This window comes from Lactuca serriola, chromosome 5 (assembly GCF_051521515.1).
Source record: "Lactuca serriola cultivar US96UC23 chromosome 5, Lser_US96UC23_V15, whole genome shotgun sequence".
Classification (NCBI taxonomy): Eukaryota; Viridiplantae; Streptophyta; class Magnoliopsida; order Asterales; family Asteraceae; genus Lactuca; species Lactuca serriola.
The window spans coordinates 300,660,559-300,686,504 of NC_136412.1; the positions used below are offsets into that span (position 1 = coordinate 300,660,559).

Consider the following 25,946-nt stretch of genomic DNA (forward strand, 5'->3'; position numbering starts at 1 on the left):
TTAAAGCCCTCATCTGTCTCCCACATCACTATAACCATTTATACACCACAACCACCGCTGGCAACCACTATTATCGTCGCAAATCATCCACCACCTCTTTACTCCACCTTTCTCTACAACACAACTGCCCTCACCTTTCACTCCAACACAACTTCAGTTGTTTATTGACAGATCTGATAAAGCCCATAATGACAGCACTGATAACACCGATAGCAGGTAAGTTTGATGATGACATGGAAGTATTTAAGAGTAAGCCTTCAATTTCCTGCCATAACAAAGATTAAGAGGGTGTTTGTTTTTTCTCTGCAGGTCTGCGTGACCTCTTCTGTCTGCGAGGCGCAGACCACGCGCAGACATAATGGTTTGCAGTCTGTTTGTTTTTCTGAAGTGCGCAGACATAAAAACGTCTGCGCGAGGTCTTCACCACACAGATATGGGATAGCATCTTCTAAAGTCTGCAAGCCCTTTAACCTAAAAAAAAAAAACGCGTCTTTTTTTCTTTTGCTTCCGCCTCCAGTCCTCGTCCAACCCTCCCAGAAAAAACCCTCCATCGATCGATCGTGCTCCACCTTGCAGCGACCACCACCGTCGCAACCCTCCTCTCCGATCAAAGCCATCGATCGCCGCCTTCCTCTCCGATCCGGCGTCCTCCGATTTTCCGACCATCATAGTCGATTGCAGCAGCCTGCTCGCCGCCGTTAACCAGCGACTCCCCTGTGAAGCCACCCGCCGGAGACCGTCGCCCCCACAGCTACATCGGAGACTTCGACCTCACAGGTTCGTTTATTTTTTTTTTCCTGCTGTCAGCTACACCGGAGACTTCGACTTCCTTCTACATATATACTTTCTGTTATTCCCTTCTACATATATACTTTCTGTTATTCCCTTCTTTTTGTTGCATTGAAGCTATAGTTCAGAATTTATGTTAATTGATGCATAACTCATAAAAGAGCTGTAAAATAAAAACATTTGTAATGAAAGTAATTTATCTTTGAATGTGAAATTGGATTTGATTTTGAATGAAATACCGAGATGTTAAACCTGTAACATCTCCAGCTTGGTTTGTTTGATCGAAAAAGTCCAATTGTGTATGTGTTTGTGCTTCAATTAGCAATTGAACCTAGATGTTAAACCTGTAACAGTAGCACCCAAATTTTCTGTTTAATTATGTTATTGTCAAGTCTGGGCATGCCTCCTGTTGTTTTGAATGATGTTCTTATGATGCTTATATGATACCTTGAATGTAATTTAGGTTATGTACACCAACAATGTTAAATTTCCACTCACCCATATTATCAACAATGCTTATAATTAGAATTGATTGTATTACTTAAATATGCAGTAATTCAAAGTTGTATATATATATATATATATATATATATATATATATATATATATATATATGATTATTGATTGTGTATATTTATATGATAGTGTATATGTATATGATTGTTGATTTTGTATGTATATGATAGAAAGCATCAAAAAGAGACATAAGTTTTGTTTATTTTATAGAAGTAAAGTTTTTGTCGTTAAAGTGAAGTTTATTTGATTTATAAAGTTTTTTAGAAAACTTTGAATTAAAACACTCTAATTGAGGTTATTTATAATTGAATAAAAAGTTTCACATTATTGTGATTGAAAATAAAACAAAATTACAAATTTGTCGTGAAAATAAAAACTTTTTCTTGAAATAATGATGTTACTTGTTCACTGTTTATTGTTATTTGGTTATTAGAGATGGGAGAAAAACAACAATGGACCAATGAGCACTTAAAATGCTTATTGGATACTTGTATTGAAGAAGTAGAGAGTGTTGGTAGAAAAGGATTGAGTTTGCAGAAAGATTCATGGATAAGGCTTGGAAGAGTCCTTAAGGAGAAATTTGGGGTTGAGTTGACTCAAAAACAAATGAAAAACGCATATGACAATCTGAAAGCCAAATACACTGGATGGGTATATTTAAAAAACAAAATCGGTAATATATACAATTCTCAAACAAACACTTTTAATTTAACAGCCGAGGAGTGGGATGATTTTAAGAAGGTACATATACATTAATATACAATAATATATATATATATATATATATAACATTTACGTTTGAAGTTGCCAAATATTCTTATATTATTTCTTGTTACATTTGGGTTTAGGGGCATCCGAAAGCTGCTTCTTTGAGAACAATTCCATTGCCTTTTCCAGATCTTTGTGCACGTCTTTTTGATGGAAATAGTGCTACTGGTAATTTTAGGAGTTACTCAACCCAATCATCATCAGTAGCTGGCGCATCCTCCTGTCGTGTTCCACCACTTCAGATCACCGCCACCCCTTTTGATGCAATGGATGATGATGGTGTTGACACTTCTCATCATGAGCCACCACCTTCTGCTGCTTCACCTTCTGCAACTTCACCTTCTGCTGGTTCACCTTCTGCTGCTTCACCTTCTGCTGGTTCACCATATACTGGTTCACCATATACTGCTACACCATCCGGTAACCCCAACAAAGGGGCTAAACCCTCAACTCCTGTAGCTCCTAGTGCCTCATCGTTTGCTTCTTCACCTGATGGAACTTCTGTTACTGCTGACGATTTAGCATTTGAAATGAAGAAAGCTCTACAAAGTTTGACTAAAGGGTATACAATTCCTCAGTGTTTAGAGAAGTTAGAGGTCCTTCAGTTAGGCCCTACAGATCCTTTACGCTTTGTCGCATATCATATTTTTGGAGGAACCATGAACATGAGAGAGATGTGGATGCATTTGCCCGATGTTCCCGAGATATTACGAGGGTGGCTTGAGATGACGGGTACCAGTTTAGGAGTTTTGAAGGATGGGAAGATTGTTCGATGATTTTCTAGTGTTGAAAGTATTTGTTAAGTCTTTTTGCCCTTGTTGGAACTACTTTGTTAAATGTTTTTGCCTTTGTTGGAACTATTTTGTTAGGTCTTTTTGCCCTTGTTGGAACTACTTTGTTAAATGTTTTTGCCTTTGTTGGAACTATTTTGTTAGGTCTTTTTGCCCTTGTTGGTACTTGAAATATGATTAATGGAATGTTTATTTGATACTTGAAATATGGTTTATGTAATGTTATTTTGGCTTGAAATATGATAAATGGAATGTTTATTTGATACTTGAAATATGGTTTATGTAATGTTTTTTAAAGTTCTACTTTGTTGATTTTAGGTTCATATGGATCACGATCAAAAGTTACTTCTCGTAATTCTAATGTACCTATACATCCGTTATTTTTGGAAGAGGGGTGTGAAACGATTGCGGGATAATGATTCGGAAATGACGGGACACGAATACACATTGGAGTTATTACACCGTAATCGTTTACAATGTGTTAAAGTATTACGCATGTCCCGTGAATCTTTTGTACGACTATGTGCTCATTTTAGAGCAAATTACTCATTAAAGGACAGCAAACATGTATCAGTTGAGGAAAAGATGGCTATGTTTTTGATGATGATCGGACATAATCAACGTTACGTGATTATCAAGCGGAGATTTCAACACTCGAAGCAAACAATTCATAAATTTTTTTATGAAGTGTTGGAAAAAATGATGCTTTTCGCACAAGATGTTATAGTACCAACATCTTTTAATCCGAATCCAAACATTCCAGGACATAATAGGAGGCTACGAAGGGTTTTCAAAGGAGCAGTTGGTGCACTTGATGGCACTTTGATACATGCTGTTGTCTCTGCTAAGAAACAAGACTTATATAGAAGTAGGGGAAAGGGAGATTGCTACCAAAACGTATTGGCAATATGTGACTTCAATATGATTTTTACATTTGTTGTGACCGGGTGGGAAGGGGTAGCGCATGACTCTAGAATATTATCAGAAGCAGTAGCCGATCCACAAGCATCATTCCCGTTTCCACCACCAGGTAATTTTTTGTTTTTTTTTAATATTTTCATTTTAATTTGAAAATTGATTAGTGTTTTGCATTTTTTTCAGACAAATATTATCTTTGTGATGCCGCGTATGCACACACTCGAGGATTTATGGCCCCTTATCGTAATGTGAGGTATTGGCTTGGAGATTTTCGTCAAAGACGTGCATTGACCAATAAAGAAAAATTTAACCATGGACATGCAAAACTTCGAAATGTCATTGAGCGTGCTTTTGGTGTTTTGAAAGCACGCTTCCCTATATTGAAGAGGATGGCACCATTCCCGTTTGTGACACAAAGAAACATTGCCATGGCATGCTTCGCGCTTCATAATTATATAAGGAAAGAAGGATTGAGTGATGAGTATTTCGCACGATACGATGAACCCAATGTCCCGTTTCGAAATAACAATGTGGCCATTGATGATGATGAAGACGGGATTCCAACACATGGTACTGCAGCAGACCGTGAATATATGACTCAGTTACGTGATGAAATTGCTGATCAGTTGATGCACAATATAGATTGAATTGTTTTAAATGAAATTGTTATTGTAAAACATTTTTTTTATTGTATGACTAATTTAGTTGCATGAATTTTATTTTCAATGTTATAAGACTATTATTATTAAAATTTTGGTGTTGAAAAATCATTTTAAGTTTGTAAAATAATTTTATTTAAAATTCAGTTTATTTCAGCAGCCTGCAGACGTTAAAAAACAAACAGTCTTCTTATTGCAGACTGCAGACATTTGGTCCACCTCTTCTGCTGCAGAGGCTTGCAGATGTGGTCCGCAGACTGCAGACATTTTGGCTTCAGAAAAACAAACAGCACCTAAATTTGGGTATTTCTCCAGAAACCATCTAGATTCTGACTGGCTTCCATCCAAAAACATACGACACCTTCTCTTGAAACCGATGACACCCTCCTCTATAACTACAAAATGTTAAACGTGAATAGGAACCACCACCACCATCCAAAAATTTGTTTATTTCTGAAATCGTTTCACCTTTATACTCCAACCTCTCTCTAAAAGTGAATCATTTCAACAAAAATGGAGATTAGGGCTCGTTTTGGTTGGAAATTAGGAGAAAAATACTGAACAAAAACTTTGTAATGGCTATGAGGGGAATATGGATCCTCCGGATTGTGATATTTTTTTGTGTAAGTTTAATCTTCAATGTGGGTGGATTTTTGGTTATGGTCATCAATGACAAAAGTGGGTGGTGGTGGTCGTCAATGATAGAAGTGGGTGGTGGTCGTCGTCAATGGTAGAAGTGGGTAGTGGTAATGTTGTATTTGAATTCATATTCTCAAGTGGATGTCGTGGTGATTTTCGGATTTCATATTCTCAGATGGATGGTGTCTGGTGGTGGGAGTGAGAGTGAGTCCTTGTGTGTGTGTGAGAGAGAGAGAGAGGGAGAAAGAGAGTAGGAAATAGATTAAGTGAAAATTTTGGTGGATAGGGATGATGGGACCACATGTAAAAGTAGACAAATTTCTAAATTGGTTAATAATAAACAAAAAAAAAACCTTAAATGAAATAAACAAGGGTAATATGGTCTTTTTATGTTTGGTGGGGACCAAAAATACAACAAAACAATAACACATGGATGGTCCGAGTGCAAAACAAAAGTTAGGGACCAAACACAAAATTTTGACAAATGACGATTTTAGTAATTTGTTCAAAATTAAAAGATGACATTGGATTTTTAAGATGACACACAAAATTAATAAAACATTGTGCATATTTCTTTCATTTATATTTATAACACTAAAACATGACATACATGTTTGTATGTCGTAAAATATTCAGATTTCAACAAATTAGACATTGTTTTTATGACATACGTTCTTGTGTGTCATAAAATCAGCATGTGTTGTAGTGCTTATGTCATTAATGACCTTTTTTCTGTAGTGCTAGCAACTCACCCAGCAAGGGTTTATCATCATCATCATCTTCATATAAAAGCATCCATGGTTTTTACATAAACAGCTTAAAATCATTATTATAATATTCACCACACCATTAGACTATAAGTTCATGGTGTAAAATTAAGTTTCTAACATCTCTTACAAATTCCACCATGAAAGCTCATACAAATTTGAGAAGAAGAAGAAGTTGATACATTGATTTCACTTGTAGAAGCTTGATTCTTGTTTCTCTAGTATTTCTCTTGGATTTGGTTCAATATATTAGATAGAACCTCTCCTAATCTCCCTTGAAGCTCTCAAAATTGTGTATGGGTGAAATGAAGAGCTTTGGACAGACATACAACCTTTTATCCACATTTTTTAGAGGTTGTCCTTGGGATACAACCATGTCCCTCAAGACATGGTATGTGTCTCTCCAAAAGTAATCTTTTTAGCAACATACTTCACTAAAATGTATTTGAGATGTTTGAGCTTAGACATGGCCCGTGTCTTTCCCTTTCTTGTTTATTTGGACAATGTACTTTACCCTCTAGCTTTGAATGAGCATAAATTTATCATAAGAACTCGGATTTTGACGAATCTTATATCCAAGAAACTGTGTCGAATTCAACTATAACATTCCTTCTGAAATTTCCGCTGAAAAGTTTTATATCTTAAATTATGATATGATAAATACAAGGGTATAGATAATTCATTTCAAATACTCCACCATTACTTTAGTTGGTTTCACCCTTTTACATAGTTACACAAAATACATATCATAACACTTTATTCAATTTTTTAGGGTTGTTACATATTCCACTCGTTCAAGTGGGTTGAAATCTCAGTATGCATGTTCAAGGGTCATTTTTAGTATCTATTGATTTTCGACGAACTGTGGGAGATGTGGGAGCACTTTAAGCATTGAGAAAGCATTTGGAAACATTTATTTTATCATTTGTAAGTTGTTTTAGCGCATTAAACATTTCAAATCATTACTTTGTTGGATCGTGTTTAGCCATGAACGGATGAAAACCCTAAATTTCAGTACGAGCCATATATATTATGCATTTCAAATCATTACTTTGTTGGATCGTGTTTAGCTAGGTGCTAGTCGGTATCCTTGGGAACGCCTAATGAAATTTGCAACATTGAGCCCATGTACGAGCCATATATATTATGCATTTGAAAGTGTTTGGGTTGCACCAATAAAGGCATTTGGCACTTTGACTCCAATGTATCTGGTACTCTGTCCATAGATGTTAACTCCTCGTAAGTGAACTCCTTACATGGTGTTGTCCATACTAGGATAATTTTTATGGCGACTTAGCAAAGGACTTATTTTGTCACTAATTTGTCTTTCAGCGCATCCACAATACATTGAACTTCATAAAGTTCAATAAACCGGCACATCATCTTTCTACAATCTATACGATTCTATTATTTTTTCCTACAATGTATTGAACTACACATAGTTCAATAGAATATTAAAAAAACTAATTTATAGTATATATTTAAGAATTAAATTTTTTTTATTTTTCCATTAAAAAGTTTAGTAGCAATTGAATTTCAAATTCATTGAATGTCAAAGTGACATCTCATAATGATAAAGTTTCATCAAGTGAATGTCACCTAACATTATCACATCATTCATATCTCTAGTTGACCTAACCATATTATTGATGCTCTAAATAGTTATAGATGTACTTAAAATTCCACACATGTTTTAATAAAAAATAAAAGATATCTTGCTAATCAGCAACAGATGTGTCGTTAAGTAAATGGATGTTTTTCGTCCCTGATTTTGGTGTCTCAAAAATTGTTTTGTAGTGGTGTATAATACATGTGTTTCACATATATAACGACATAAGCAATATCCAAGCACGAGATTTGAACTCAAACCCCAAACGATTTTCATTTAAAGAAAAAGAATACATTACATATTTTGCATCAAACTCAAATTAACTCTAAATAAATAAAGCCAAAACAATAATGAATTCCAAAGCATATACATTTAAGAAAATTTAGTTTCTAACCCCACACTTGTTACGTATTTCACCATTGTTCCCTGTCAATACGTCAAGAGAACCTAAACGTATCATTGCTGCAGCAAAGTCGTTTCTCCAAGCAGTCAAGTTACTCGAGTATTTAGTTACCAATGTGGCTGTCAATTTACTATCAAGAAGAGTTTGATCCGAGGAGAATAAAACCTTGTGCTGCTTCACGTTAAGGTAATATTGATTATCCAGGCGATTCGCGCTCACTGGATCAAGATTCGTAGTCCCCGATTTTCCACTCTTTGGGCATTTCTTTTTCAAGGCTGCTGCATATGTTGGATCCAACGAGGGATCAGTCTGGTCGCCATTAAAGAAGTGTAAGCGGGATGTAACAGAATTACACCCTGCTCTTCCTATTGAGTGAGCTCCAGAAAGTGCTACCATGTCTCCAATACTCAAACCTTTAGCCACAAACGTGTTCTTGAGGGTGTTTAGGTCAGAGTCAGGTGACGGAAGCTCTACATCATCTATGTTCGAAATTGTTCCATCCCGTCTTCCTGATGGAATAGCATAAGAGAAACCACCAACAATGGTGGTGCTATCTCGAGCAGCGAAAGCCAAGATGTCAGCACATGAGACAGTGTTAGGGCATGCAGCTTCTATCTGTGCTTTAGTCTGATCTATTATCTCGAATCCTCTCAGAGTGCCGGCGTTGGCTCCGGCATCTTGCTCTGACTCCGTTTCACTTCCGGGCACTGTCTTAAGTAGAAGTGAAGCGTCACAACCCTACGAGTGTATCATAAAAAAATGTTAGAAATGTTATGTAAAAGGATAGAAGTTATAAGACATGAAGCTGATGAACTACGTACGTACCCTGACAAAGCAGTCATGGAAGTAGAGACGAAGGATTCCTGCAGCCATTCCAGGGTTGGCGGTGACTGACTTATTCACCGTGTCTCGCACTATCTGTTCAGCCGCCGGACATGTGGTTTTGTAGAACCCCACTTTCAGCTGTTTTTGAGCTTCGGTTGTATCCATGGTGATCATCAGAAGCATGCACAACATACAGAGCTTCATGAAACATGTAACCACCCAATACATCTTCATTATTCTTGTTAATTGTTGATCTCGATCCCACTCTGTTTATTTCAGAGAGATATGTAAAGTATTGAATTTAATTAGGTATTAATTAGGGTGACTAACAAAAATATATATAGGCTCAGCAGTTGTTCATACTTCATACTTCATACTTCATACTTCATACTTCATACTTCATAGTAATACAAAAACTGCGACCTGACTTTGAGTCGGCCGCTTATTAATTGATCAGGTCTGTCCATCTTATTACTTTCAATATTTCTTTGGTTTATTCGTTGTATTTCCCTTCTTAGAATTATAATTTAATAAGAAAGACTTACTTTTACCATTAAACTATGTGATATGTCTACTTTTATCATCAAGCTTCTGTTTATCCATATAATCCTTAAACTTTAGTTTCCAATTCGTTCATATGAATATTACTTGTTAAACCGGTTACCAACGTTCACATGGACAGTTATGTTAAGTTGGACGCAATTCATACACATTTTAATTGTTGATGTGGATTATGATATTGGACCATCGTTTTGTTTGTGTTTGTGTTTGTGTTCAAACAACATAATTAAACATAAATTATCAACAGATCCTAACTTGTCAACACTATGTCAAGTAATTTTTTATGACACTGGAACTAGAAATTAAAAATAAATAACTAAATAAATAAATAAATAAATAAATAAATAAAAATAATGATCGAGGTGGACATTTTAGATGGTCTATTGGTAAAAAAAATATAAATAACCATAGAGATAATAAGAGCTTCTGGTTAATATAACAAATGGAAAAAGACATCTAACAAATTTGAGAAACCACTTAATCAATAGTGGTCAAATCCCCACTTTGTAATTATTTCTAACATACAAATAATCAATATTCAATTGAAATTTGAAAGGTGATTTTGATAAACTAACTTATTCTAAGCTTATTGTAATTTGTTTTTCTGTGATCCTATAACGGTAACTTTATTATAAAGGTATTTTTACATAATTTATTGATAAACTTTAGTTTTTCGGCGTGCCAAATATAAATTAGATAAACGGAAAACTATTGTCAGAACTATTATGTCACAATATCTAACATGATAAATGAAATCAGTTTTGTTAAATGTCATTTTCTCATTTAACTTATATCATTTTTTTGAAGTTTTGAATTATATATTTTTTTTCATTAGTCATTTTCCTGTATTTTTCATTTTTTTAAATTTAAATTCCACATTTTAGTTAAAATTTATATATCTACAATATAAAATTCTATTAAATTTTAAAATAAATGTCCTACAACCGTTCTTTCCTTCATGTTTCAAATCTTCTAAAATATATTATATTACTTATTATTTTATTCATTATAACATTTGTATTTATATAAACTATTATATTTAAAAATATCTAATGTTTATAACTTTATATTAAACTTTTATTTTTAATAAACTTGTATAATACATAAGTGTTACCCCTACTTTTGAAATAAATGAATTGAAGACATAATAATCCATTAACAAATATATAGACTTTTACGATCATCGATAAATATATTAGACTTTTACAATCACTTTCTACACTGCTAAATATAATTAAATACAAATGATAATTTACACAACCTATATCGACGACAAGTCGTCGACATAGCATCCTTTTTCCCATCAACAAGTGTTGTCGGCATAAACATTGGCGCCATATGTGTTTATTCTTGTAATGTCCCTTTGTTTACTCTCATTTGTTTTTCCCTTTTTTAATAAAATTGTATCATTCCATAAAAAAATTTACTCGTCTTCATATTAGACTTTCCATATTCTAGAAAACAAACAAGCACTACAAGAAATGTGGGTATTAGCGGTGAAGCCTTTAGCGGTGACAACCTCCATTAGCGGCGACGTGTAATTGACGCGTTATATGTCGCCGTTAATGGGGGCGGTCGCTGCTAAAGGCGTCGCCGCTAATACCCGCACAATGTTGATCCGCATCAAATGAACCATGTCCGTTCGATCTGCATTTAATCTAACGGCTAGAAATGAGTAAAAAATGCACTGACTTTTCCCTCCAAGGGGTATTTAGTAGTCCTGCAGTCGAACAACAATACGTAAGTGGTTAATTTGTATTTTTCATATAAGTGTTTATATCGTCAAGGGGTATTTAGTAATCTAACTTTTATGGTGATTATCATTTTTTGAAATTACAGTTGGCTTTACTCCAAGAGATCAATCAACAAACTCAATTTTCTATTGAAGCAAGCGGTCTAACACCAAGTGATATAAAAAAATTGTTTTGAAAGAACATTGGGTGTTCGACGCGGACATATCAGAGGCATTGGGCGTAAACCTCCTACGATTGTGTCTATGTACGATTAGGAACAACCGATGACACAACAACCACCACAATCACATGTAATTGTTAGTTTAAGTTGAAAAGTATTATGCTATAATGGAAAAACCAAAAAAAGTAGGATGTTATAATGATATGTTGGTAATTGTTTGTTTAGTATATAGTACGATGCTATAATGATATGTTGATATGTTGGTATTTTGTATTTTGGTAATTTTTGGAAAGTATAATGTTATAATGGAAAAATGAAAAAAAAGTAAAATGATATAATGTATATGCAATATTGTGTATCATGTAGTTTGGTTATAGTTTGATATGTTGGTATTTTGTAGTTTGGTAATTTTTTGAAAAGTACACTGCTATAATGGAAAAATGAAAAAAAAAAAAAAGAAGTACAATGCTATAATGTATATGCAAAATTGTGTATGATGTATGTTTAAGTGTATTTGGAAAGTAGAATGCTACAATGATATGTGGTTATAGTTTGATATGTTGGTATCTCGCATTTTGGTAATTTCTGAAAAGTACGATGCTATTATGAAGCTGGTAATATATTTTGTTTTCTTTGTAATTGGAGATGTTGCAAACAATACTAAAGGTCTCGGCCTGTTCTGCGACACTAGAAGGATGATTTCGCTCGCCACCACAAAATGATAACAAAGGAAACGATGGAAGTGATGAATACGAGTAGTTACTTTTTTAGGAGTTTATGAAATGTTTTGTTTGAGTTAATATTTTGGATATATACATTTTGTTTGGATGAATATTTTGGACCGATTGTGTATGGATTAATATTTTGGATAATATTTATGCAAAGTTAAGTTTTGTAGTAGTTTTTTTGCATTTATTTTGTTTCTTATATTTTTAATGTTAAATAAAAAAAATTTGCGGCGACACGTAAGTATTAGCGGCGACAGATGACATTAGCAGTGACATATCATTAGGGGCGACAGATGGTATTAACGGCCACATCTTGAGCATTTGCAGCGAGACAACAACGACGACCTTTTTCCAGCGACATAGACACTATTTTGTGGCCAGGGCCGGTCCAGACGGTGGGCGACCCGGGCGACCGCCCAGGGCCTACGTCTCCAGGGGCCCAAAATTTAGGGCCTAAAGTTGGTTCAAACTCAAACTAACTCAAAAGATAAACAATTTGGCTTGCTTGTTATAATTGCTAATTGAACACATTTATAGTCAAAATATAAATGATATTTTTTTGAATCTTTATTATATATGTCTTTAAGGGGTCATTTTTTTCTTTTCGCCTCGGGCCCCATATACGTTTGGACCGACCCTATTTGTGGCGACACCTGTGGTCGTTAATACTTTGATTTCTTGTAGTGAAGAACTTAATGTGTTTGATTGTAAACAGTGACAGGTTTATGAAATAACTTGTTTTTCTTATTATCATTCATTATTCTCCCAAGAATCCAAATCATTTGGATTTGTTCAAATTAATGGAACTTTAATTGTGTTTAGTTGAAAATGGGGAGAGTTTTGCAAAAATGGGCCACATTTATTTTGACGCGTCATATGTTTGCCAAGTTTCTCATTACGATTTGTGAAAACTCTCACGCTTGAGGGCATTTCTGATCCTTTTATCCTCTTTGTCTTTAACCTCTATTTTTGTATATTAAACTTATATCATATGATTGTATTTTGGCTACTTTCCATTATAATCGCCTTTAATCTTTCCTAAGAATCATCGTTCAGAGGGTCAAAGTAGCATTTGATTTTGGATGTATGCATATATATGATAGAAGTACTTTAGGTCAATTTTTTAAAAAAGGATACGTTTTATACAAAAAGGCAAAATGTCTTTGTTATATTCATCATCATTTTATATAAAACAATAAAATATTTCAGATTTCGTAGTTTTGAAATGTAATTATATTGACTAAAATAAACATAAAAAATATCAAAATTTGCAAGATAAAATCGAAGAAAAGTATATATCTTCAAACTAAAATATGTATATAAAATACAAATATAAATTCATAGTTAAGCCATTTGGGCTTTTATTGTTGAGTCAATGTGAAACTCATGTATTACAATTAAAAAGAAAAAATAATTCTAAACATTTGAAAATTTTGAATTTATAAGAAAAGTGAAAAAAAATATTGAATTATTAAAATTAAAGTGTTTTTTTTTTAATTTAAACAAATAATTTAGATAAATAAACAAATGAAACTAATGAGACTTTAATTTAGTGAATTTGAAATTAAAAGTAAAGTCAATTAATGAAATTAAAAGAAAATAGCATGTATTACACGAGTTTATTTAAAATAAAAATTAACTATGAAATTCTAAACATTTGAAGTTTGAATTTATAAAAAAAACGAGAAAATATTGAATTATTAAAGTTAAAGTATTTTTTCTCTTTTAAATTTAAACAAATAATTTAGATTTGAAATAAATAAATAAAAGAAACTAATGGGGCTTTAATTTAGTAATTTTAAAACTAGAAGGAAAATCTATTATTGAAATTAATATAAATTATGTTGAATTAATACAATGAAAAAAACCATAAAAAGACATGTGAAAAAAAAATAAAAATAATAAGAAAATGCCATGTGTTATAATGTATTAGAAGATGAAAAATAATAAAATTTTTAATTTATTAAAGATGATGCTTGAATAGAGTGAAATGAACAAGAAAACTAATCATGATAATAAAAAATGGTCTATTGATCTATTTCAAACCATTGGGCTTGTATGGTTAAATCGTATTTCTTAAAGAAAGGTTTGTTTTATAATATAAAATTATTTTTTATTGTATTTCATTCCATTATTAAATATATCATACAAAACCCTACCTTGTTGTCTTGTAACTCACTCGTTGTTTCTCAACTCTATACTTTATGACATTAAAAATTAACACATTTTGGAACATATGAGTTGACATGTCAAATAAGATATGAGGTATGGTATCTATATTTCCAATTGGCACTTCTAAACAAGGCATATTCATCCTTGACAAACTCTATCTACAAATCCAAAATATGTCGCTATAATATTTATTTGTTTTTTTTTTTATCCAAAATGAAGATATTCAGAATCAACAAAACACATATAATCCAGGGATAATCATAAAAATTATCACATTACGTAAATAGTTATATCATTGACGTTATGCTTTTAACTAAAAAGAAATTAAACAATTAAGAAAAATAAGAACAGACATCTTCTCAACTTTGCTAGTTTCAAACTTCATATAGAATTTTCTTTGTCTTTGTTTCTCTCTAATTTTTTTTGTATCATCACCCATCCTCATTTTTCTGATCATTGCTACACTTTCATGATTTCTTATTCTTCCTTTTTGTTTTTCTGTGATTTACATGGAAAATATGATTTTTAATCATTTATTGAATATTTAACATGGAAAAGAAGTTGAAATTTATGAACAAATTCAAAGCTCATGACCAGACAAAAACTAAAAGGAAAAAACAACCAAAAATATTAGTTTCATCCACTGTTTTAGATTTCTTTTTCCTACATCTTTGATTTTCCATAAACCAAAATAGATTCTTGCCATTTCTTTCATTTTCTTTGCTTACTTGTACTTATGTTTTTTTTCAAGGTGAACAATGAACACGATGGGAGAGAAAACTCTTATGATGATTTCTTTGTGGTTGAAATGAAAGTACAAAACAATAGAGCGTTTCCATGGTTAAAAATATAGTTTCTCTTAGTTTTCCTTGTATAAAACTCACGTGAATAATTTCGAAATATCCAAAAAGATTTTTTTTTAGAACTCAAATTTTTTTGAAATTTCAACAAGTTTAAGAATATTTTTTTCGGAAAAGTGTGTTTGGCAAGTCAAAAAGTTTCAATATTCCGATAAATTTTGAATTTATATTAGAAAATGGTGTTAGTTTATATTGTTATACATTGTATAGTATAGGGTCCTTATTGTATTTTATGCATTCTTGCTTGTATTATTTATAGAGATGGAATACACACAGAAACCCTAACAGGTATTTTCACTATCAAACATGGTATCAGACCCTTAACATTCTTCCTAAATCTGATGTTTTTGTGGGTTTTTCCCTTACGTGCTAAATCTGATGTTTATTCTGTGTTTTGCAATTTTCAAGCTTATGTTAAAACTCAATTTAATTCTGAAATTCAATGTTTTCAATGTGATAATGGTCGTGAATACAATAATCAACATCTTTTGAATCACTTTCAATCTCGTGGCATACGTGTTCGTTTCTCTTGCCCTTATACGTCTCAACAAAATTGAAGGGCAGAACGTGTCATATGTACCATCAACAACATTCTTCGCACATATCTATTCCAAGCTTCATTGCCCACTAAATTCTGGGTCGAAGCCCTTGTCACAGCCTTTCACACCCTTAACATTCTTCCTACGACCACCCTATCATTCCGAACGCCATTTGAAGTTCTATTTGGAATCTTTCCTTCATATGACCATCTCCGTGTGTTTGGGTGTCTCTTCTATCCCAATCTCGCATCTACTTCTCCTCACAAACTCTCACCACGCTCCATGGCTTGTGTCTATCTCGGACCTTCTCCAGATCATAAAGGTCACCGGTGCCTTGACCTCACATCTCAACGTCTCATCGTCTCTTGTCACGTCATCTTTGATGACGATCACTTTCCTTATAAAGAATTTCATTCTTCTCCACTTAATTCTGACTATCATCATCTGATTTCCGAAGATGTTCCTCCTACCATTCACACTTCTTCTCCCTCTGATAGTAGTACTCCTCTGGCTACATCTTCCTCTTCAGTGGATACATCCACTCATTCTTCTTCTTACCCATATTCACCGATGCATGAATCCACTCCTCGCTCTCCTCCTTTTACATTTCCTACCTCTACGTCTCCTCCTATTCCGCGTCATTCCATGACTACCCGTTCTCAAACTGGATCCGTAAAGCCTCGGCATATCTTCAATTTTTCTGGTACTACTGACATTTCTCCTATCCCGCGTTCTACTCCTCAAGCTATGTGTGATCCAAACTGGAAATCTGTCATGGATGTCGAAATGGATGCCCTTTGTTCTAATCACACTTGGGATCTTGTCACTCCTCCCTCCTATGCCAATATTGTTGGTTATCGTTAGTTGTATCGTCACAAATTCGATAGTCTTGGCAAGCTTGATCGCTATAAGGCTCGCCTTGTTGCCCAAGGTTTTTCTCAACAACCTGGATTAGACTTTGACGACACGTTCAGCCCTGTTGTTAAACCTGCCACCATTCGTACGGTCTTAAGCATTGCTATCTCTCGTCATTGGCCTATTCATCAACTTGATGTTAAGAATGCCTTTCTTCATGGTGACCTTGCAGAGGAAGTGTTTATGAAACAACCTCCAGGCTTTGTTGATCCTCGATACCCTACACACGTTTTTCGATTGCGAAAAGCCTTGTACGGGCTTAAACAAGCCCCCGCGCATGGTACCAACGATTTGCAGTCTATCTTTTGTCCATTGGATTTCACAGCAGTCGTTCTGACACTTCTCTTTTTACATTTCACTGTAACTCTGAGGTCATATACCTTCTTTTGTATGTCGATGATATTATTCTCACCGCATCAGATTCCTCCCTTATCAATCGTGTTATATCCCGTTTGTCCTATGAATTTTCCATGACAGATCTTGGGCCTCTATCCTTCTTCCTCGGCATTGCTGCTACTAGGTCCTCGCAAGGTCTTTTTCTCTCCCAAACTGTGTTTGTTAAAGAAATCCTTGCTCGTGCGGATATGTCTTCCTGCAACCCTTGTAGCACTCCTACTGACATCAAACCTAAGCTTTCCGGTTCAGGTAAGTCGGTTTCTGACCCCACTCTGTATCGAAGTCTCGCTGGTGCTCTACAATATCTGACCTTCACTCGTCCAGATATTGCTTACACGGTTCAACAAATATGTCTTTATATGCATGACCCTCGTGAACCCCATCTTCTTGCTCTCAAGCGTATACTTCGATACCTTCAGGGAACTATGTCTCATGGTCTTCATATTTGTTTGTCTCACGTTGATCGTTTGGTTGCTTATTCTGATGTTGATTGGGCTGGGTGCCCTCAAACTCGTCGTTCTACGTCTAGATTTTGTGTCTGTATTGGGGATAATCTCATTTTGTGGTCCTCTAAACGTCAACACGTTGTATCTCGATCCAGTGCCGAAGCCGAGTACAGGGGGGTAGCCAATGTAGTTGCTGAAGCTGCATGGCTTCGAAATCTTCTACTTGAGTTGTCATGTTCGTTGACTCAGTCTACTGTTGTCTTTTGTGACAATGTCAGTGCCATGTACTTGGCTTCTAATCCTGTTCAACACCAAAGAACTAAACATGTGGAAATAGATTTATATTTTGTTAGGGAACGCGTTGCCATTGGTCAAGTGTGTGTGTTACATGTTCCATCTGCTCATCAGTTTGCTGATATTTTTACAAAAGGACTTCCTACATAGTTGTTTCTAGACTTTCGTAACAGTTTAAGCATTAATGAACCCCCTGCTCAAACTGAGGGAGAGTGTTAGTTTATATTGCTATACAGTGTATAGTATAGGGTCCTTATTGTATTTTCTGCATTCTTGCTTGTACTATTTATACAGATGGAATACACACAGAAACCCTAACGGGTATTTTCACTATCAAACAAATGGCATTTTGATACTCAAAATGTTTCAAGATACCAACAAGTTTCAAATTGCTTTTTTGAAAATGTTGTTCCATAACTCAAAAAGTATTTCAAATCTGACATAGGTTCGAACTTGTAATTTATATTGATAAACAATATGTCTCATGTTTAAATCATAAATCATATGACTATCAGTTTCATTCCTTGTTTCTAAATTGTGTCATTATTTAACATTTGCATTTTGAGATTGGAAAATTAACCTTTAAAGTGAAATTATTTTGAAAAATTAAATAAAAAATAATAATCAAGTTAAATAAATATAAACAAAATAAAAAAAATTAATAATTTAAATGTTTCAAGATCAATTAGACAATTAATTTGAGTTCAATAGAATATTGAATACTTGGGGACCAAACTTGTCAAATACAAAAACTTCAGTTCAATAGATTAAGACAAAATTGCAAAAATGGTCCCTGTGGTATGCATTTTTCTGAGGTTTAGTCAAAACCTCGACTTTTTTTGGCTTCCTGGTCCTTTTGAGCTAGTTTCGTTGCAGATTTGGTCCCTCGGGAAACTGAAATTATTGTAATACACTTGGGGTATTTATTTTTCATTTTTTTAAATCTAATAGTTCTTTATTTATTTTAATAATTAAAAAAAGAGGGGCCCACCTCCCTTTCTCTCTCACACAGACACACACATACACATAAGAAACAAAACTTCATAGAGGTACCGTCTCGTTCTTCACAACCTAACATTACACATAATGAAAATCTTAAAAACAAAACCTGATGTTACTCCTAGAAATCAAACCATACAAATCCCATAAATCAAACCTAATGAATATGAAATTAAGCCTGCTATTTTTTCAAATCGAGGTAAATGACCCTCTCATCCCTTACTCTACTCTCCACTGCCTCCATTTTTTTTGCTAATGTCTCATCTCTTGCATTATACAAATCAGATCTTCGTCGTTTAATCTGTCTTCTTTCCCTATCGTACCCATGTGCCCACGAAGCTAGCAGCTTCAACAAGAGCTTCGAATGTCACCATTGATCCATCATGATGTAATAGGTGACAAGGAAATTTCGACTTAAACCCATCACGTAAACCCAAAACTAAAACCCTTCACACCTACTTTGAAACCCATTACTAAACATGATTTTCTTTCAATCACATTTCAAGATACAATATCAACAAAAATTCAGCCCCAAAATCACATGTATAATGAGGTATTATTTTGTGAATGGAGATCAAAAGAGAAAGAAGAAAGAGTAAGAGGATATGTGGTTAAGGTAAGTGAAGAGACCGGTACAGATTTCACTATGTTGATTGATGAAACAAATAACATGGTGATAAGAACCTTAGAATAGTATGACACGACATCACCGAAGTAACTTCTTGGACATGGTTGGTGGAAATGTTATCATATTCGAAGCAAACATATTGATTCATTTATGTGAGATGGAGTACCATCGTCTTCCCCATCCATTCTCGTTTTTACTCCCCTTTCTTGGAAGGTTCCTCAATCTAAAAGATGATTACCAGATTCAAGTTTGTCAAGTGATTTTAGGTAATTCAGTTTGAAGGAGGAAAGAGGGAGAGAAAGATGTAGAAAAAAAAGGGTAGAAATCTAAGAGAGATATATTCAGCTCGTCGGGTTTAGAGAGAGAGAGAGAGAGAGAGAGAGAGAGAGAGAGAGAAGTGGGTCCTTTTTTATTAAATAAGTATTGAGATTAAAAAAAAATGAAAGAAAAATAGAAAATAAATACCCAAAGGTATTAAATTCATTTCATTTTACCGAGGACCCTTTTCACGTACAAACTAGGTCAAAAGGACCATGAAGCCAAAAAAGTCGAGGTTTAGACTAAACCTCGGAAAAAATGCATACACAGGGACCATTTTTGCAATTTTGTCTAGAATATTTAATGCTTGGGGACCAAATTTGTCATATACAAAAACTCAAGTGTGACCTCGACTTAACTACGTTTGAATCTAAAGTGTTAAGAAACTAACTTTCTAGGATTCATATATATGTCTTAATACTTATTGGTTAATATAGAGTCAGTTGGGAAACATAGTAGAAACTTAAAAGATTATGGACTAAAGTTGCCATCATCTCAAAGATTAGAACTAAGATCTACAATTCCCTCCATTCTCTTCGTTTCAAACGTTAGGAACTTAAGAGAGTTGGTGAATCTGATTTTGAGAGTGAAGTATGCAATTTGAATCTACGTTAATATGGGAAGGGTGCAAGTTTTGAGAGAAAATGGAAAGGTGGTTCCCTCCCCCTAAGCTAGTTTATTCCACCTTTTCAATGACATTTAAGCTTATATATTTATGTGTCCAACTCAAATTTGAATTTTTAAGATGCGTTTTTTGGAATTAATCCATAATTAGTATAAAATTTCTTGTTTATATCCTAATTTGTAGATGATAGTCTCTGACGAAACTTGAGCTATGAAGCTCCAATGGTGATTTTAAAGACTTAACTTCATCAATCATTTTTTGATATATGGAAACGTGAATTTGATATTATTGCAAGTGTAAGGCGTGTTTGGCAACGGACATTTAAAAGCTTCTATCTTTTATCTTTTAACAAAAAAACTCGATTTAAACAAAAAGTTTCATTTGATAGTACGAACATTTAGCGTTAACTTTAAACAAAAAGTTTCAAATCTAAAAGCTACTTCATATGTCGTTTATGAAAAAACTATTGAGCTTTATAATCAATTTCCAAAATTGTTCTTAAAAATATATTTATGTATCTATCTTTTTTAAACAATTGTCCTTTTATATAATTTTACATATTTCAAAATCTTCCAACTATTTTTTTCAGACACTCATATAACAAATAAATGTTACATCTACCCGCTATCAGTTATTAACTAGTTTTTGCCAAACACACCCTTAATGATATAATCTGATCATCACATTTGATTTTTTTTACCCAATCATTGAACTTAATATATATTTGGGACCTTATTTACTCTTTTGAAGGTTTGACATAAGGATTGGATGGTTGCCTTCATTCATTGCCCTTGAAGAATGGACCTCGTGAATACTCACTAGGCTTTCTAAACTTAACCTATGTATTTTGACATCTATTTAGATTGGAAAAATTAATGAATACCGTAGATGAATTTAACTTTTGGATATTTAAAAGATATTATAAATTTTAAATTTAAATATATCTAAGTTGTTTAGTTTACCTTTATCTCTGAGTCAAAGGTCGTTGGGAGTCATTATTTTATTTTACTTTTTAATAGGAAAAGTGAATGAAAATAAAAGTGGATGTCTGCCATCTGCTAGCATTGTGGTTTGGAATTGATTTTTATGAATAGCATACCCTTTCTTCGAACATTGTCAATGATCGAACTTAAATTAGATATATCAATTGAATGTCATTTGATGAGTATCTGAGAACAAAGGATAAGGAGAGCGACAAAGAAACGGAGGATAGAGTGAGATATATATTGAAATCTTAAGCTTCATCCATGTATGTATATTCCTATTCCAAAAGCAAAACAAGGGCATGATAAATATTTACTAGATATATTTTATTACACCCTCATATGCCTTGACATTTTAAACATTTTTAAATATTAATGACTTGATTTTTTTGAGAGCTTTAATCCACAAATTGGTTTTTGAAAATTGTTCTTTACAAAATAATAAGAGAAATGGAAGCCATGTTCATAAAAGTTAAACAACATAAAGACAATTGTTTCACAAAACGGAATCATTCAAAGTATAATAACATAACATCTCTCAAATCATGAAATCTCCGGGATAGTATGTATAGTCATACCTTTACTTGCCCTGAGAAACATTTAAATCAACAATTGTAATCCAAAACTTAGTAAATTCTCCAAAATATCCCACACAACAATACACATACAATTCATACACATAGGACCTTTAGCACAAGGCTGGACCGCCACCATGTGCAATAAATGAAGAAAAAAAGTCATCGACTGTCGTTAGGAATTAGTTTAGACAAATAAATGTAATAGGGAAGCAATGTAAGTACTACATTATATTGATAAATATAATCAAATGTGCCCTTACATATATGAATAATGCGACAAATAGGCTCAAAAATATATGTGCAAAGATTCATGTCATCTTAAGAACTAGTTAATATATTTGGGAAGTACACGGCGATGTGATTCCAAAAATATAAACTTCGTAAAAATCCGGCTTCGTATGAAGAACTTATGGTGTTTACTAGAAATAAAAATCAGTCACGTAATTACTTTTACGACGTAAAAATAGTACGAAGAGATCGGTTAAGTATTGGCTAATGCCAAAAAAGGAAAGTAGTATTCCTCGTTGTGAGAATTTTGAGACGAAAAATGTCAAGATTGGAGCTCATACGGGGAAGTTGTAACTTTTATAAAATCATTTATGGATACTCCCGTTAGGCCAAAAGATGAAAATAATTTTTTTTCAAAACAACCTATATGAGAGTTGTAGTACTAGTCGAGAACATCGTGTAGGTATAAAAAGGATAAAGATCGGAGCTCGCACGTGAATCATATAAAGTTTACAAAATCTTTTATGTGCATGCATCAGGCGCACCATGCACGGCGCGCACACTGACGCTAGATTCGCGAAAATTGTGGATCATGTGGCCAAGCAAGGGAGTGACACGTGGCAACGCCTGATTGGAGCCATGATGCACTTTACCCGACGTGCACCCCAAAGAGCGTGGCGCACAATCCAAAATGTAACATCGTGATTTTTCACCCCAAATTTTTTTATTTTAAAATCACTTTTTAACCAAAATATGTTAGCGGAAGTCTTATTTTGAATTTTAAACATCACCGATGTTACTTTATTTCAAAATTAACCTTCATCAAAATTAAGTTTATAAAACCAACACAAAACAAGTTCTCAAAAACCAAGTGTAATGAAAACTCCACGACATGACCAGAATGATATCATTACTAAAAATAGGCCAAATATAACTACCCAAGAGACCCCATCCTCACCAAGTCATAAGACTATGTTACCTGTACCAATGTAAGTCAAACAACAATCAAAGAAAAAAGTGTCAACATATGCTAAGTGAGCTAATCATAAATACAATGTTATGGAACGCACATATCCCAAATAGGCCAAACAAAATATCATGAAAACATGCATTCCGAAAACTCACATATCATGGCATCGCATACATCACATAACCAACACAATTAAGCTCAATAATATTATTCATCTTTAGATCTTGTTCATTTAGTGACACTTCATTATTCATGTTTGTAACTAATTTGTTACTTCATTCATCACTATAATAGTATTAAGTAATATTAATCTTCATTTTCATCATTAACAATTAGTCTCCTTTTAATCACCTTTGTAATTGTTGTTATAATACTTCGTATTTATGGGTCTATATAGTCATCAGTAACCCCAAGGTAAGTATCTCGTTCGCTACTAACGTAACCGATACAACCTAATGCATTAAGTAAGGTGTGACTCTCGCCCATAACATTATCCTTGGTTTTTGTTGTGTTCGCTACTCCGACGTTGCATATACTAGTACATATGTTGTAGTTAAGGATTGGTACAAGCAGTGCCAATTCCCTCAAGTTTCACCTCCTAAATCTCATGTGGTGTTTGCGCAGATGTTCCATCAATTGTCAACACCACTCTAGTCCTGGAAACCATGGACTAGACAATGGATATACTAGATGGTGCCAATCCCATCAAGTTACACCTGCCAAATCCCACGTGGTGTTTGTGCAAACATTACATCAATCGTCAACACCACTCCAATCCTGGAAACCATGGACTATGCCCCGATTGGTTGTCTAGAAAAACATTTGGTGTCCAAGTTGGCTTAAGCACTTATCCTATGGGTATCTTTCAATCATCTAGGCCACAATAATCTGAATAGGGTAAACACCTATGTATAGGTTGCTACCCTTCGCCCCACTAGTGTATTCCCCTATTAATTAATTTATTATTAATTCATCTTTCAAGGAATTACACATTTGACCTCCTTAAGTAATCATACATATTTATTAACATCTTTTACTAGCATATTACTTCACAAGTTCTTCTTATGTAAACAAGTAAACTATTAATTATAAGTTATAACATTTTACATCACATCCAATTTTCATGCACATATAACATCTTTATGGACTAGCATGCTTTGTCCTAAATCATCACAGAAAAATATTTCCAAGAAATTATGGTATGCACACATCACATAAAATTAACATAATGCACTCTTTCTATCATGACCCTAACACACCTCTCACATCGAAAGAATAAGAATCTAGTATACCAGCATCCTAAATTCTCATACACATAAGGAATAAACATTACCAATAACAAATCGTACACAATCAGTGTACATGCAATCTATAAAACCTAGGTTCATTCCATTGCATCTAAGATATGGAATTCCCTAACAAAGTACTTAAAACCACGAAGATTAACTCACGTTTGTCAAAAAAACGTCCTCTTTACACTTCAAATCTTATAGGGACTAAGGTATCAAACCTTCCCCTGATAAACTACAAATAAATGTATTACTAGAAGTTTACATTCGCAAAGAATAGCAATTTACTACCCAAAACATACAAATTATTAATTAGGCCACATTCTCATATTTTGACTTGAAACAACAATCTATTCAAGGCCGCTTTAGCACCACCTAAACCTGGAAAAATTACAATTTTTCTTCATATAGTAGTTAGACTTTGATCTTTTCAAAAAGTTTAAGCACAAGTCCATAAGAGTTTTCTATAATTTTCTATGAATTTTACAAAACTGCATATCCATGCAGCTAATTTCTGACCACTCTGTGAAAATGACGATTTTCACATTTGTTAGAGAAAACATCATGTCCTAGAAAAAATCAGGGACAAACTACACTCAAAATGAAGACTTTTAGAGTTTACGGGTCCACAATTTGACTCATGATGATTTTTCTAGATTTTTTTAAACAAAGGACAAAATGGGATTTTTCCTAAATTTCCCAGCTTTGAATTTGAAGGGTTGATTGACAAGTTAACCCATTAAGCCATAACCAAAATCAAATATAAGGATGTAAATTGAGTTTTTAATAGTAGCAACATGTCAAGAAATTAAAATAACAATTTCAACCTCAAACCATGACTCTAAGGACATTATTTTTAAAGGAAAAACAAGGTACATTACTAAAAGAGAGAACACCATTAAGGCTTGAGTTTCCTTCACCATTAAGCCTCATGAGAATACTTTTAAGGGTTGTTTTGAAGACCTTTTGGATGGATCAAAAAATGATATTTTTATTGAAAATTATCCTCTTGAATCAAGATAGCAATACCATGAATTTTAACAATCAACAAAGAAGACAACGTCCCCAAAACTTGGAGTAATTCAAGGATATGAACAATAAAAGTCTTGAGGGTGTTTACAACAACATTTTGACAGAAATTTGCCATCAAAATACACCCAATAAGTTGGAAATTAACCATATATAAAATGAAGGATTTCATGGAAAAAGAAGATGTGATCATTAATATTAAGAAGGAAGAAATTGGCAAGATAATCAACCAATTCTTCATCAATTGGAAAGAAATTGACATGAGAGGAAACCAAAACTTACAATGCACAAAAACCTATCGACCAACTCCCCCCTCCTTGAACGAACGTTGTTACACCTACTCTACTCTATGAAGCTCGTTGTTTTTTTCGTCTTGGACAATTGTCAAACGATGCTCAAAGAACAATAGGAGCCGCTCTTTTTTTTTTTGCTCTTGCCTTCTGTCAACGAAAAAAGGGAGGGAAGCAGGAATTGATCATTTAGTTATTGATTTATTTATTGTAATAGGCAATGCACAAGAGGAACGGACGTAGGGAGGAGGATCGATCCTCCTCCTTGGGAGTTATACCACAATATTATCTAATGGTCCCTATAATATCACAATTTATTACTAAGCCTACCTAACCCTAATAATCTAACATTTAAAGTTTCCTTTTATGACACCTGGCCCCTCACTTCATATTAAACCTTTTAATGACTACAAATTACTTTAATTTTCCTACAGAATCACTAGATTAAACTATTTTCTCTTAATTATTGTATAATTCTTATAGATATTAAATAACGCCAT

At 33.6% G+C, this 25,946-nt stretch overlaps 2 protein-coding genes across 2 annotated transcripts; one reads left to right on the top strand and one right to left on the bottom strand.

Moving 5' to 3' along the window:
• Positions 1-3,290: 3,290 nt before the first annotated feature.
• LOC145050682 (uncharacterized) lies at positions 3,291-4,429 on the top strand. Its single transcript, XM_078998890.1, has 2 exons — positions 3,291-3,894; positions 3,966-4,429. The coding sequence occupies exons 1-2, from the start codon at positions 3,291-3,293 to the stop codon at positions 4,427-4,429; spliced, it is 1,068 nt and encodes a 355-aa protein (XP_078855016.1).
• Positions 4,430-7,838: 3,409 nt separating this feature from the next.
• LOC145051746 (peroxidase 5-like) lies at positions 7,839-8,912 on the bottom strand. Its single transcript, XM_078999570.1, has 2 exons — positions 8,685-8,912; positions 7,839-8,597 (listed from the first exon to the last, which is right to left on the bottom strand). The coding sequence occupies exons 1-2, from the start codon at positions 8,910-8,912 to the stop codon at positions 7,839-7,841; spliced, it is 987 nt and encodes a 328-aa protein (XP_078855696.1).
• Between the last annotated feature and the right edge of the window lie 17,034 nt (positions 8,913-25,946).